The sequence below is a fragment of the Centropristis striata genome, chromosome 11, assembly GCF_030273125.1.
Source record: "Centropristis striata isolate RG_2023a ecotype Rhode Island chromosome 11, C.striata_1.0, whole genome shotgun sequence".
NCBI lineage: Eukaryota > Metazoa > Chordata > Actinopteri > Perciformes > Serranidae > Centropristis > Centropristis striata.
The window spans coordinates 26,308,537-26,321,093 of record NC_081527.1 but is presented as its reverse complement, the minus strand read 5'-3'; the positions used below and the strand labels follow the sequence as shown (position 1 = coordinate 26,321,093).

The following is a 12,557-nucleotide window of genomic DNA, read 5'->3' as shown; positions in this document are numbered from 1 at the left end:
GACCTGTTATTGGAGTCACTCCACAAAAAAAGTATGTTACTTTAAGTTACAACTTTAAGATAAGAGAAAATATACCTTTATTGATCTCCATGGGAGAAATTCAATACAGAGTAAAAGAAATAGAACCATAAGACCTAAACAAACACCAAAGACAATACATTCACTAGTGGTATGCCAAAACTAATAGTGCAAGCATAACAAAGTGGCAGTGAAGTGTAAAATATACATTATATCTATATATGTGCAATGTTTCACATGCGTCTAGTGCAGGATGAAGTGGGGGGAGTAGAGCTTTTAAATGCTATTTATTTATCCAGCAGACATGAGGCTTTTAAATCACCATGTTGGCCTCAGTGGTCGATGACGTCCATTGACCCAACCCTCGTGGTGGTTTTTCACTTTCATTAACATTGTGAGATAGGGCATGGCATTGCCGGAGGTCTGCTTGTCCTTCTAGTTTAGCTTTAGTTTATAAATTTAATTTTTGGTGGATTTTGTCAGCTATTCATAAGGATCACATTAAAAGGAATATTAGTTGTTGTTATCATAATGAGTATTACCTTAATTTATGCTCTTTTTTCTGTGATTACTTGTTTGATTTTGTAGAAACTGTCTGATCAACCTCCTTTAAGCTCTGGTTTGCTCCACCAGTTGAGAAAAATATCTCTGTAGTTGCCAAATGCTCAGCTTCATTCCCCATCAGCTCTCTGTCTGTGTCTGTCAGCTGCTGAGGTCCTGTACTGAGCGTTCATCACAGCTTGTTTGATCGGAATACATTGATCGATCGATCAGTTTCTGTTCGGTGCAAACTGAGCATCCAGTAACCTGTGTTAAAGACTGCAGTGTCTCGTCCTCACACTTATGTCTGTTACTGTAAGTGTGCGTGTGTGTGTGTGTGTGTGTGTGTGTGTGTGTGTGTGTGTGTGTGTGTGTGTGTGTGTGTGTGTGTGTGTTTTAAAGCCACATATTCCCATTCTCGCCTCCAGCTCTGACCAATGGCTCGCTGGCATCCTGCGCCCCCTGCAGGCCAGTAGCACCACGTCAGCTGCTGCAGTGACAAACCAGGCGGTAACCTCAGTGTCTGAGCAGGGAGGCAAACCAGGAAGTGCCTTAAGCTGCATTGTACCGAAAATTCCAGCAGGGCGTGCTAAGTTTGGCTGCAAAAACATTTCTGTCCATTAATTTCGATGCAAAATTAGAAAACTTCTCACTTGATTTATTACCTCAGAATTTTTTTAGGACTCAGGAACACTATCGTCAGGAACACTATCGTCTCAATCCCTAGTAAAAAATCTTCTTCAAGAAAATTTTTTGATAATTGTTCAAATAATGGCCCCATTTAGTAGAAAATAGAAGATAAAGAATCATATTATTTGGGGCGTGGCTACCTCTGATTGACAGGTCACTGACTAGGCGAGCCGTCATCAGAAGAGAAGCAGAACAATGTGTATCCATGGCAACGTGTCAATAAAGTCGTATATAACTTTATATAGATATAAAAAAGGACGTTTGGCGGTTTGGTCTCAGTTTTCTGAGGTCAGTAACAAACATTTTGTTTTTGTTTTTTGCTAGCCAAAACTAACATCCCAGTTAATGCTCCAGTTAATGCTAACATGAATTAGCAGCAGCTTCTCTCAGTCAGGTTGAGGTGTAGAGAGGCTGTAGTCAGTGATCAGATCCCTCTCCTCCTCCACAGTCCAGATATGGTCTGCTCCCCCTATCAGAAAAAAGATGGAGACACAAGATGGAGACGAGTGTAACGCTGAACTCGATGCCTCCAACGGGCCACAAACCAATGGGTGACGTCATGGTCACATCCATTATTTATATTCAGTCTATGTGACAAACAAATACTGCTCTGACTCCAGTCCGTCTTTGTTTGTAAAAACAAAGTGGTGACAGTTGACAAAAAGTGCTGATGTGTCTTAAAGTGTGATTGTAGTTGTGAAAAAATTTTGGTTTTATATACCAGGCACTTCAATAAAAGCAGCTATTTGACTGTGCATGGTTATAAATATGTATAAATAAGTCATTTTCTACACTGTAAAAAAAGACCTGTTGTTTTTACGGTAAAAAAAAACGGCAGCTGTGGTTGCCAGAACTTTACTGTAATAAATACGGTGGAACTTTTTTGTAATATTACGGTAAAATTGTATTAGCACTGTTGACATTTTATTCCATATTTTACCGTAAAAAAGAAAGTTTTTCCATCAAAAGAAACGTTGTTCTGCCATATAATTGGCAAGAAAATAAAAGCCACATGAATTAAATATTTTACCATTAAATATTACAGTTTATTTTTGTTAGAGATATGGTGTTTAGTACATTTAACAGTGAAGAAAACTGTTTTTACAAAAAATAAATGCAAAAATGATGGCTTGTATATAGGGATGAGTACCGAATTCGGTACTTTTATAGGTACCGACTCATGTAAAATCAAACGGTACCATGTTTCGGTACCTAAACGGCGTTAACTTTAAACTGATCATTGATTTCAACCTGTTTTCATTTGACGTCTTTGATTAACAAGCGTGCTGACGATCGCACTATTTTTTATTTTTTTTATTTACCTCCTCATCTGGTCCTGTCTGCTCACCGCGGCCACTAGCCGTTGCCCTCTTCCAGCCCGGCGCAGAGACGAACAGCTGGCTCTAGGCCTGCTAGCCACTAGCTGCTATCTCTCCAATATCTCCAGATTGGACCTTCCTTACTCCGTTTGCTCTCTCCATTCTTCTGTAGACCAGTCATTAGCAGCTAGCTGCTGCATCTCTGGTCCTCCGCTAATACTCCGTTCTTCAACTCAGGAATATTACCTGCCGATTTACTCCAAACTGCTTCGCTGAAATTAAATCCCTCGGACTCCTGCCTCATCCTCGATATGTTCACAGAGCAGCCCGACTCAACTTTGTTTATTCCAACCATGCTATGCCCACAATACTGTCTGACCGGTGCTGCGCCGCACAGCTACGACGTCATCACAACAAATCACACGTGCACTTGCAACCTTTTTTTTTTTTTTCTCCTCCGTGCACTTGCAACCTGAGACCGCTCCTCTGCATTCTTTGATAACACTGCAACCTTCACTCAACAATAAAGCACTGCTCATCCTGGATTTTATATTGTTTTGATATATTTTTTAAAGTTTATTTTTTGAGAAATAAATATGTTGAATTGAAAAAATTAGATTTTATTATTAAACAAATTAACATTTCTTACCACACAAACAAACGCAAAAGTACCGAAAATTGGTACCGTTGAGTACCGGTACCGATTCCCAGGTACCGGGTATCGATACTGTATCGGTTCAAATGTGAAAGGTACCCATCCTTACTTGTATATATATAAAACAGTATATTTTTGCTACAAACATGATGCCAGTGTGTTTTATAGTGGAGTAATGTTAGTTTTTATTTTTTAAACTGTAAAAACCACTGTTTTGGCTGATATACATTTACAGTGTTTCATTGTTACTGAAACTGAATTAACTCATTTGTCATTTTACAGTCTTTTACTGTCATGGTTTTGCAGTTTTTCACCGTAAAATCTACAGACATTTTGCGTTCAGACCAACTGTATCTGTGTGATTGTGGAGAAGGAGGAGGAGGAGGAGGAGAATTATAAATAGCAGGGATTGGGGTTAACGGTGGGGGAGGAGGGTTTTGGGGGTTTGGATTGACGTCATGTTGGTGAACTGTTCTCAAACAAGCAGCTTCCAACCCTCTTTATCTCTCCTTTCTGTCCCCTTCCTCCTGTCTTTTTCAACTCTCTACTTTGTCCTCTCTCTCTTCCTCTGAATGCTATCCTTCTCCTTCTTCTGTCCTCAGTCTTTCTTATAGTGACGTCAGCATTGTTTGCATCAGTCCTGACAGTTTAAAATGCTGTGACAGGATGTTTTAGCTGAATCATCTTCAAAAGTTTTTTGTGAAGCTCAGCTCGTTCTCACTCTTTACTCATTAAATACCAATGCTTTGTCACAGTCTTCAGCATATGATGCTGATGCCAAAAGGACCATGGAGCATCTGTATGACACAGGGATTTCCATAAACTCCAATGTAAATTTGCGATCCATGACCCAGCAGACTGGTGACCAAGAATCAGTGTCATTTTTTGGCATCAAGTTGCATAACTATGTGCAGTTTAGTGGTTTTGTTGCCTGAAATTATAATTTCCTGTGAAGTTTAATTTGAAAAGCCACTATGGATGTAACTAGCTGAAAATGATATGTGGTCGCTGACAATGTCCACAACCGAAGCTTAATGTTATCTTGTGCTTTTGGTTCTGATTCTTAATTTTTGTTCAATACTGTTAGCCCGTGGAATTCATCACGTGAGAAATTCTCTATCACTTTTGAATTTAACTGCTCTTGTGTCCACCTTCAGTCACTAAATCAATCATTTGATGAATCACAATTGTTACTTTTGAAGCACACAGCAGCCGTGTTTCCATTAAAGTCAAATCGAATTTTAAAGCGAAAATTTGAAACATCGCATTACAAAAAATGTGAATTAGTGACCATCAGCTGGTTTAGAGCGAAAAAACAAAGCTGCAGTAACGTACTTTGGTCAGCAGATGGCAGTGTAATGTATCGCTGTAGGCTAATCTGTCTGTAAACAGGAGAAGAAGAACAGGAAAAACAACAAAAAGAGAAAAAATGGAGAGAAGTCTTCAGGAATTAGATTCAACTGGGAAACTTTGTCACATTGGTCTTCACGTCACGTATTTGAGGCGTAGTTCACCTGTCACATAGGTGTATGTGCAACAACACGTGTGCAGCGTCTGTGCGACGACTACGTGATGCTCGTCTGTCCATTGAAAGTGAATGGAATTTACATGTGCACGTTAGAGGTTCATCACATACACGCTGAACACACGTTTTAGTATAGTTTGCTAATACCCCTAATAACACTCGTTGTTGCGCATACGCCTACGTGACGGGTGCGTGATTGGTGAATCACGCCTCAAATACGTGACATGAAGACCTGCGTAATGGTTTAGTACAATTCTATATGAGCGTACAGGCACACACTGTGTAGTGTTTGTGGAAATCAAATAGCGAGGGTTCATTCATGCCGCATGTGAACGTAGCGGACGCCTGTGTGCACGCTCGTCTCAATGTACAAATAATTATTTACTTTATGATGACGAATTTTGAGTTTAACAGCTGCTTTGCTTCACAATCAAAGCAGTTCATGTATTACCAAGAGAGACCGATGAGACAGTTTAGGCTGTTTCAGTCTACACGTACACACGTTAAGGTGTCTAAAGCGTTGGCATTAGGACAATAACACACGCCTATGACGGGATATTGAGGTATATCAGGACTGGACCATTGCTCAGGCGCCAAACTGAGGAAGAGGCTGTGTGCATTTACGCACGAGGTCCACTGGATCATCAGGACCTGACAGTTATTCATTTTCTATGTTCTGCAGCATATCTACACAGATCAGAGTCTCAGCTTCATATGATATTGTTTATAAGAAAGCAGTCAGGATATTTTTATTTTCAGGACAATTTTATTTTTTTGATAGCGAAATCTCACTCTCTCTCTCTCTTTCTCTCTCTCTCTCTCTCTCTCTCTCTCTCTCTCTCTCTCTCTCTCTCTCTCTCTCTCTTCAATTTTTGTGCATTGAGACGAGCATGTGCACAGGCGTCCGCAATGTTCACACGTGGCATGACACCCGTCACCCTTCATTATCTGGTGTACTCGCAATCCTGTATGCACGCCTATTTATCATCTTTATGCAGGCGCAGGTGACGCCGTTAAGTCGTTTTAGTATGTCCATTGAAAGTGAAAGGAATTTACATGCGCACGTTAGAGGTTTGATGTCATCGCATAGGCACTATTCACACATTTTAGTATAGTTCACTGGCATAAAATGCCCCTCATTGTGTGTGTGTGTGTGTGTGTGTGTGTGTGTGTGTGTGTGTGTGTGTGTGTGTGTAAACATAAATAGCAGACATAAATAGAGGCTGCAGGTCAGCTCCCACAGAGATGAGTAAATCTGCCGCTCACACTCATCTGCATGATGTTTTATAAACCTCTGACCTCTGGGGCTAAACATTCAGCTTAGATAAGAACCTGGTTTCACTTCTGCCCCTTTTTCTAACATTGTTTAGTTTTTTTTTCTTATTTTTTTCTTGCATTTTTCTGCTTGTTGTTTATCTGATCCTCCTCTGCATTATCTAATTATATCTGTCTATGTTTAGAGTCTGCAGCTGGGACACATAATCGTGCCTTAAAGGATATTAATGATTAGTTTGCTCATTATCAAATCATACATTGTAATGAAACCCGGATCTCTGTTAACTGCTACTTTCTTTTTTAACAGTTACTCTTTTAATAACTACTATTACTGGAGAGAAAACCATCGGAAGAAATAGTATTTGCTTATTGCAGATATATTGATAGTTTTAGTAGTAAATAAGTCAATAAGAAATTGCTGTTATATAGTTGAGTTAATTTAGAAACTGCATTACACAATTTTCTCTATCAGAGAGTTTTGTTTTGCATCATTCAGTACCAAGACATGAAATCCACTCACTAAATATCTTGGTCATAATTATAGTTATTAAATAAAATACATTTTATGTGTTTAATAAAAAAGATATCAGAACAGTATTGTCAAATACTCAGTATTTGAAATACAGATCCAAAAAAAGTGCCTCATTCTCACATTCAGTCAAGATTTATAATTGTCCTAAAAGTGAAGTGAAGTCTTTCCTCATATTAATTCCTCCTGATGAGGTTTTATCAGTTGGAAATATTAATGCTTATCTTTATTCTTCTTCTGTCTTCAGTCACCTGGACAACCACCACCTGTGGGACCCCAACGAGTTCGCTGTTTCCTGCTTCAGGATCATCATGTACTCCATCCAGGTACAGTCAAATCCCTAGCAGCTTTTCCTCGTGACTTTTTAGGTATGTCATCAGTGCACAAGATGTTCTGTTAGCCCCGCCCCTCCCCACTCTCTTGGATCTTGCTCCAGTACCTGTCAATCATCCTGACGAGCTGTCACACAGCCTCAGGCTTGGAGTCGGCGACGTTCCTGAAGCCTCTGCAGGGAGACAGAGAACACAGCTGATCGCTCCCTTCTCTCCCTTTTGTCTTATTCATGCTCGTCCCCATTGTTACTGCTGCTGATGTCTTTTTTCTGTTCCGAGTTCTGCTTCTCAGGAGGTCCTTCGTCTCTGCTGCGGGGTGCTTCTTTTTATTGGGGTAACTCAAACCTCAAAGAAACTTACTTTTCATTCATCCAGCTGGTTTTGGAGAGTTGGTTCATGTCTTGTTCTGCCACAAGAAGTGTTTTATGACCTGAACTTTTCACTAAAAAGTTGATTATCACACGTTTTTTTTTTTTTTAAGATATTTTTTGGGCCATTTTGGGGCTTTGTTGATAGGACAGAGTGAAGGGGGAGACAGAGGGGAAGACATGCGGGAAAGGGCTCCAAGTCGGATTCGAACCTGGGCCGCCCACTTACGAGGACAATGCCTATTTGGTACGCGCTCTAGCAGGTGTGCCACCAGGAACGCCCCGATTTTCACACGTTTGACATCATTTTTACACCTTAAACGATTTTTTATCTGTTAACATTAATATTTAGTCTCATCTTCTTCAAAAAAGCTATATAATTTATTTTAGATAAATCTATGTGTCCTGCAGCCCTGTGGAATCAGAACAATCATGGCTACAAGTGGAAACAACTCAAATATGTCTTTGTGCAAAATAACACAGTTAGAATGACAGAAATCATAAAAAAGTTGAATTTCTCTGATAAATTAATATTTTTAAATTGAATAAAATTGAATTGATATATATATATATCATGTTTCCAGCCTCTCCTGTCCTCTCCTCTCTGCTCTGTGTAAACAGATTTTCTGTGACTGTGTCACGTGACCGTTCCTCTCAGCAGAATCAATCATGTCTTCACAGTCTCTGAGGAGCAGAATTTAATGTTTTTAACTGGATCTGGTTAGTGCAAACACTTTACTTTTGGACATGTTTTAAATTTAACATGTAGAATAAAGTGATTCTGTCAACATTTTAAAATCAGTTTTGGTCACTTTTTCGAACAGAACGCAAATCTGTTGAAGGACCGTCGGAAAGTTCAAACTCCAACAATAATGCCTCTTTTCACAGTTTCTTTCCATGATGACGTTGCGATCGTTTAAAGAAAACATACTTTTCAAACCTACCGGGTTCAGAGCGTTAAATTCAATTGTTGCATATTTATATTTATTTTCCTGTATTATTAAACCTTAATATGTGTGTGTGTGTGTGTGTGTGTGTGTGTGTGTGTGTGTGTGTCTGTGTCTGTGTCTGTGTCTGTGTGTGTGTGTGTGTGTGTGTGTGTGTGTGTGTGTCTGTGAGAGAGTGTTGCTTGCTGCTTTGCTTCTCCAGTTCTCGCTTTCTGCAAGATTATTTATTTTTATGCCTTATTCCCCCTCATGTCATTCAGCCACACACATCCACTGATTTTATGGGCAATAGACGAGCTGCTGCTGCTCTCTAGGCGGCTCCACTGTCGCCCGGCTCGTAGCGAGATCACCGGCGTTACAGCAGCGAGCGGTAGCAGGGCTAGTTGGTAGATTAGGCTTTTAGCCAAATCCTGTCGGAAGCAAGGCTAAAACATCCTTTTTGGTGGTGAAACAGGAGTGTAAAGTCAAACGTTGATCTTCTTTTGAAACAAACTTTGGCTCTAAACTATCTAGAACGCCGTCTACAGCTAGATCCAAAGAGAGCTTGGCGTCTGCTGCAGCAATGTTGGATCTGTAAGAAAGCTACTAGCTTCCGTCTGTAGAGTATTACGCGTCATCGCCTTGCCGTCCCTCCCCGTTCTGTGATTGGATCCCTAAAACAGGGCTAAGAAACGGCCGTGGACACCGGCCTGTATTGCAGTTTGAAATTAAATCGAGCGTGCAAGGCAGTATGGGTATACCCAGGCTAATATTTACTCTCACTGACACTCACAAATGGCCCAGACCTCCATCCACCCCTCCCTTTACCCTGTCTGTTTCTTTAATTGGTCATTGGTGCAGGAGTTCCCAGGTGACTCCCACCGACAGAAAACAATCAATGGTGCTGGGTGGTAAACCCACTGTGTGCATGTGTCTTGTTTTATTTCTGTGTGTGTGTGTGTGTGTGTGTGTGTGTGTGTGTGTGTGTGTGTGTGTGTGTGTGTGTGTGTGTGTGTGTGTGTGTGTGTGTGTGTGTGTGTGTGTGTGTGTGTGCTTTAGGATTTGGCAGAGTTCTGCTCTCTGATCTGTCCGTGGGGGTTTGGTCTGCCTGCCAGGAGACAGCTACGGGCGTCTGTTTGATCTTAGTGACAAAAAAACAAATGCAACTCGGGTTCAGCCTGCAGAGACACGGCTGTCAGGAGGAAACCACAGACTTGGGACAATTTCAAAAGAGAAGTCTTTAACATACGAGAAATTTCATGTCTTTTCACTAATACGTTGTGACAAAATAAAGTGAGGAGGGTGACAGACAGCTGGCTGGATTCTCAGTTTAAATACTTGCATTAAATTAGCATAACATTATTTTCTGAAACTCAAATTTCAGCTCTGAACATTCATAAACAATATAAATACTTTTTGTGTGTAATAGTGCAGTTTTCAGCCATGTATTATGTATATATGGTTCATAATTTTATATTTCTTATTGTTTAAAGTGTCAGAACTTTATATTTCATGTCATTGTTATTTTATTGATGCTTCTTTCTAATTTTGCTGTACACTTTTGTTGCTGTTACACTGAAAAATGCATCATTTATATTTAGCCTAACTGCACCCCCCCTGTCATAACTCCAGGCCCCCCCTAGGGGGCGCGCCCCCCAGTTTGAAAACCACTGCCTTAAATCCTCTTCATCTCTCTGTCTCTGTCTTTGTCCAGGCTCAGCACTCGCACCATGTCATCCAGCAGGTTCTGAATCACCTGGATACCCACAACAAGAACACGCCGCGGGTCAGAGCCGGCATCGTGCAGGTGCTGCTGGAGACGGTGGCCATCGCCGCCAAAGGCTCAGTGGGTGAGTTCCAGCAGCGCACTGGTTCCCACTGCGGGAACATTTACTCAGGAGGTGGAGGAGGAAATAAAAATCTCTTTAAATCTTCAAAAACACTTTTACTAAACCGATACTAAGGTCTCAAATAGTCACCTCAACCACTTTTTTACACAACTATCCACTTGTATCAGTATCTTATTACTTGCTGCAAACAAAGAAACACCAACAGAAAGTAAAAACAGAAAACTAAGGTGTGACCTGTCCTCTGTTCTGTGGTTCCAAGTGATTGTATGTACTAATTGCCTGATAATTAAATAAGTGTGAAGTTTGACACCTTTAAAGGAGGGAAGATTAAAAATATCCCTCCAGTTATTTTCTGCTGCTGATGCTTCCTGCTCCGCAGCAGTGATTTGCAGCTCCTCCTGGGGGTCTGATCCGAAGACACAGATATAATCTCTGCAACATGTTCTTGCCCGACCCCCAGAGGAGCACCGGAAATCATCCATGGGGGGCATCCTGATCAGAGCGCCGAACCAGCTCAACTTAGAACGAGGAGCAGCAGGTCTAATCTGATCTCCATATGGATCTCTGAGCTCCTCAACCTGTCTCTATGGGTTCTGGCCTGAAATACCTTATCTTAAGGTTGACGGCATCTTACCTCTGGAAAAGGAGTTCAGTCCCCCTATCAGGAGTTTAGTTCCAGACCCAGTACAATGGCTGAGGCCAACTGGATCTCCACAAGTTCTGGTTCCTTCGCTGCCAGAAAAGATCAGGTCACACTAAGGTGATGAACATCAGGTCCCTGTCTCTCACCAGTCTGTGATGGGGGGTCAGCTCACTCAGGTCCCCATTTTGCCAGCTAACCAACTGACTGATGATGCACCCAAACCACCCAAAAGGTGCCTGGTTTATTCATGTGGGGTCTGTGAATCAGGAGTCTGGTCCCTCTCTTACCCCTTTTTGACCAGAGCCGGTTGAAGTTGCCAGTTCCCAATTGCGAACAGTTCTTTGGTTTTCCACCGCCAAAGAACCGGCTCTCGGCCAGGAAAACGGGTTCTACAGCGGTACCAACTCTGCTGGTCTTGAACCGCAAACAGCTTACGTCAGGGAGCGGGGCTATCGGACCAACAAGACCAACTCGATGCCGTTGAGAGAGACCAACTAAAACATGTATCATTCATTTATTTGATTTGTTTAACTGCAATGTGATTGATACGGACGAGCTAGAATGCTAACTTTAGCGGGCTAGCGTTAGCTAACAACAACATTAACATCCTACGTTCAGTGTTAATAAGATTGTATTTGTCGTCCATAGTGATTAAAACACAGTTGTGTTGTAGAGACATGTGGTCTGCCATTGTTATTATACTTGCCAAGAGGACAGAGACATATACATGAAGAGTGATGTAAAGCCGTGGCTCTAGAGCCTGGGGAAAAGCAAACAGGTTCAGAGCTGGCAAGTTGAACCAAGTGTGAACTGTAAAACGGCTCTGGTAGAAGAAGGTGTCCTATACAGACAGTATGAAAAGGATTAAAAAACGGGCCAAATCTTTGTCTTTTTTGTATTTAATTCCTCCAACCTGTGTTTTACCGCCCTCTTGTGAAAAAAACAACAACTGTTCCTTCTGGATAGGAATGATTCAAGAGTCCAAGAGAAGGGACACGTTGACCTTTGAAAGTCTGTGGCTCGGTACGGTATGACTGTGGGTAGATTTAAAGTCAGTGTATAGAAACCCCTTTTAGAAATCCTTTTAATTCACCGTGTTAGAGGTGAGAAGATACCAGCTTTGTGTGTGTCCAGTGGAGATGTGCTCTGGATGTGTTTTACGTAGTTTACTGTATTACAAACACTGTTAAAAAATACATATATGTATTGGTCCGTCTTTTCTGTTTACTTTGAGTGCATCTGCATCTGCTTGCAGCATTGGTCGTACTGGTAGCAGTAACGTTTACAATATTGAAATACGAAATTGAAATAAATCTCTCGTGCTGTGGTACTGTGTGTGTGTGTGTGTGTGTGTGTGTGTGTGTGTGTGTGTGTGTGTGTGTGTGCAGGTCCCACTGTGCTCGAGGTGTTCAACACTCTGCTCAAACACCTGAGGATGAGCGTGGACTTTGAGCTGGGCGAGAGCTCGAGGAGGAACTCCAGCACCAGCGTGTCGTCCGGCCGCGGCAAAGAGAGCGAGGAGAGGATCGTCCAGAACGCCATCATCCAAACCATCGGTATGATGTTTTATCTCAGGATACCTTCAGATTCTTTACATACAATACTACAATACTTATATCTGAAATAAATGATTGATTTATTACTTTAATGACAAACAAAATATCCTGTTTTTTTTTCCTGTAAAGTTGCTTTAGAGCATTAAGCAATTAAATGATACTGTAAAAAGCTACAATGTTACATTAATTAATTAATTAATTAATTATTCATTTATAATCAAAATTAATTTTATTCTTTATGACATTTGCCCTTAATGTAGAAAAACTGGAAAAAAAACAGTACAGTACATTTCTGGAAAAAAATTTTACAGTCTGTGGCAGTAAAGATGAA

General features: G+C 41.0%; 1 protein-coding gene across 2 annotated transcripts in view; it reads left to right on the top strand.

Annotated features, from left to right (window-relative positions):
* Nucleotides 1-12,557, top strand: part of efr3a (EFR3 homolog A (S. cerevisiae)) — a 186,311-nt gene that overhangs the window by 141,296 nt on the left and 32,458 nt on the right. For both annotated transcript variants that reach the window (XM_059345426.1, XM_059345425.1), the window contains 3 exons: nt 6,799-6,877; nt 9,892-10,027; nt 12,059-12,226. In XM_059345426.1, coding sequence (XP_059201409.1) covers nt 6,799-6,877; nt 9,892-10,027; nt 12,059-12,226 — 383 coding nt within the window. The remainder of the gene's footprint in view (nt 1-6,798; nt 6,878-9,891; nt 10,028-12,058; nt 12,227-12,557) is intronic.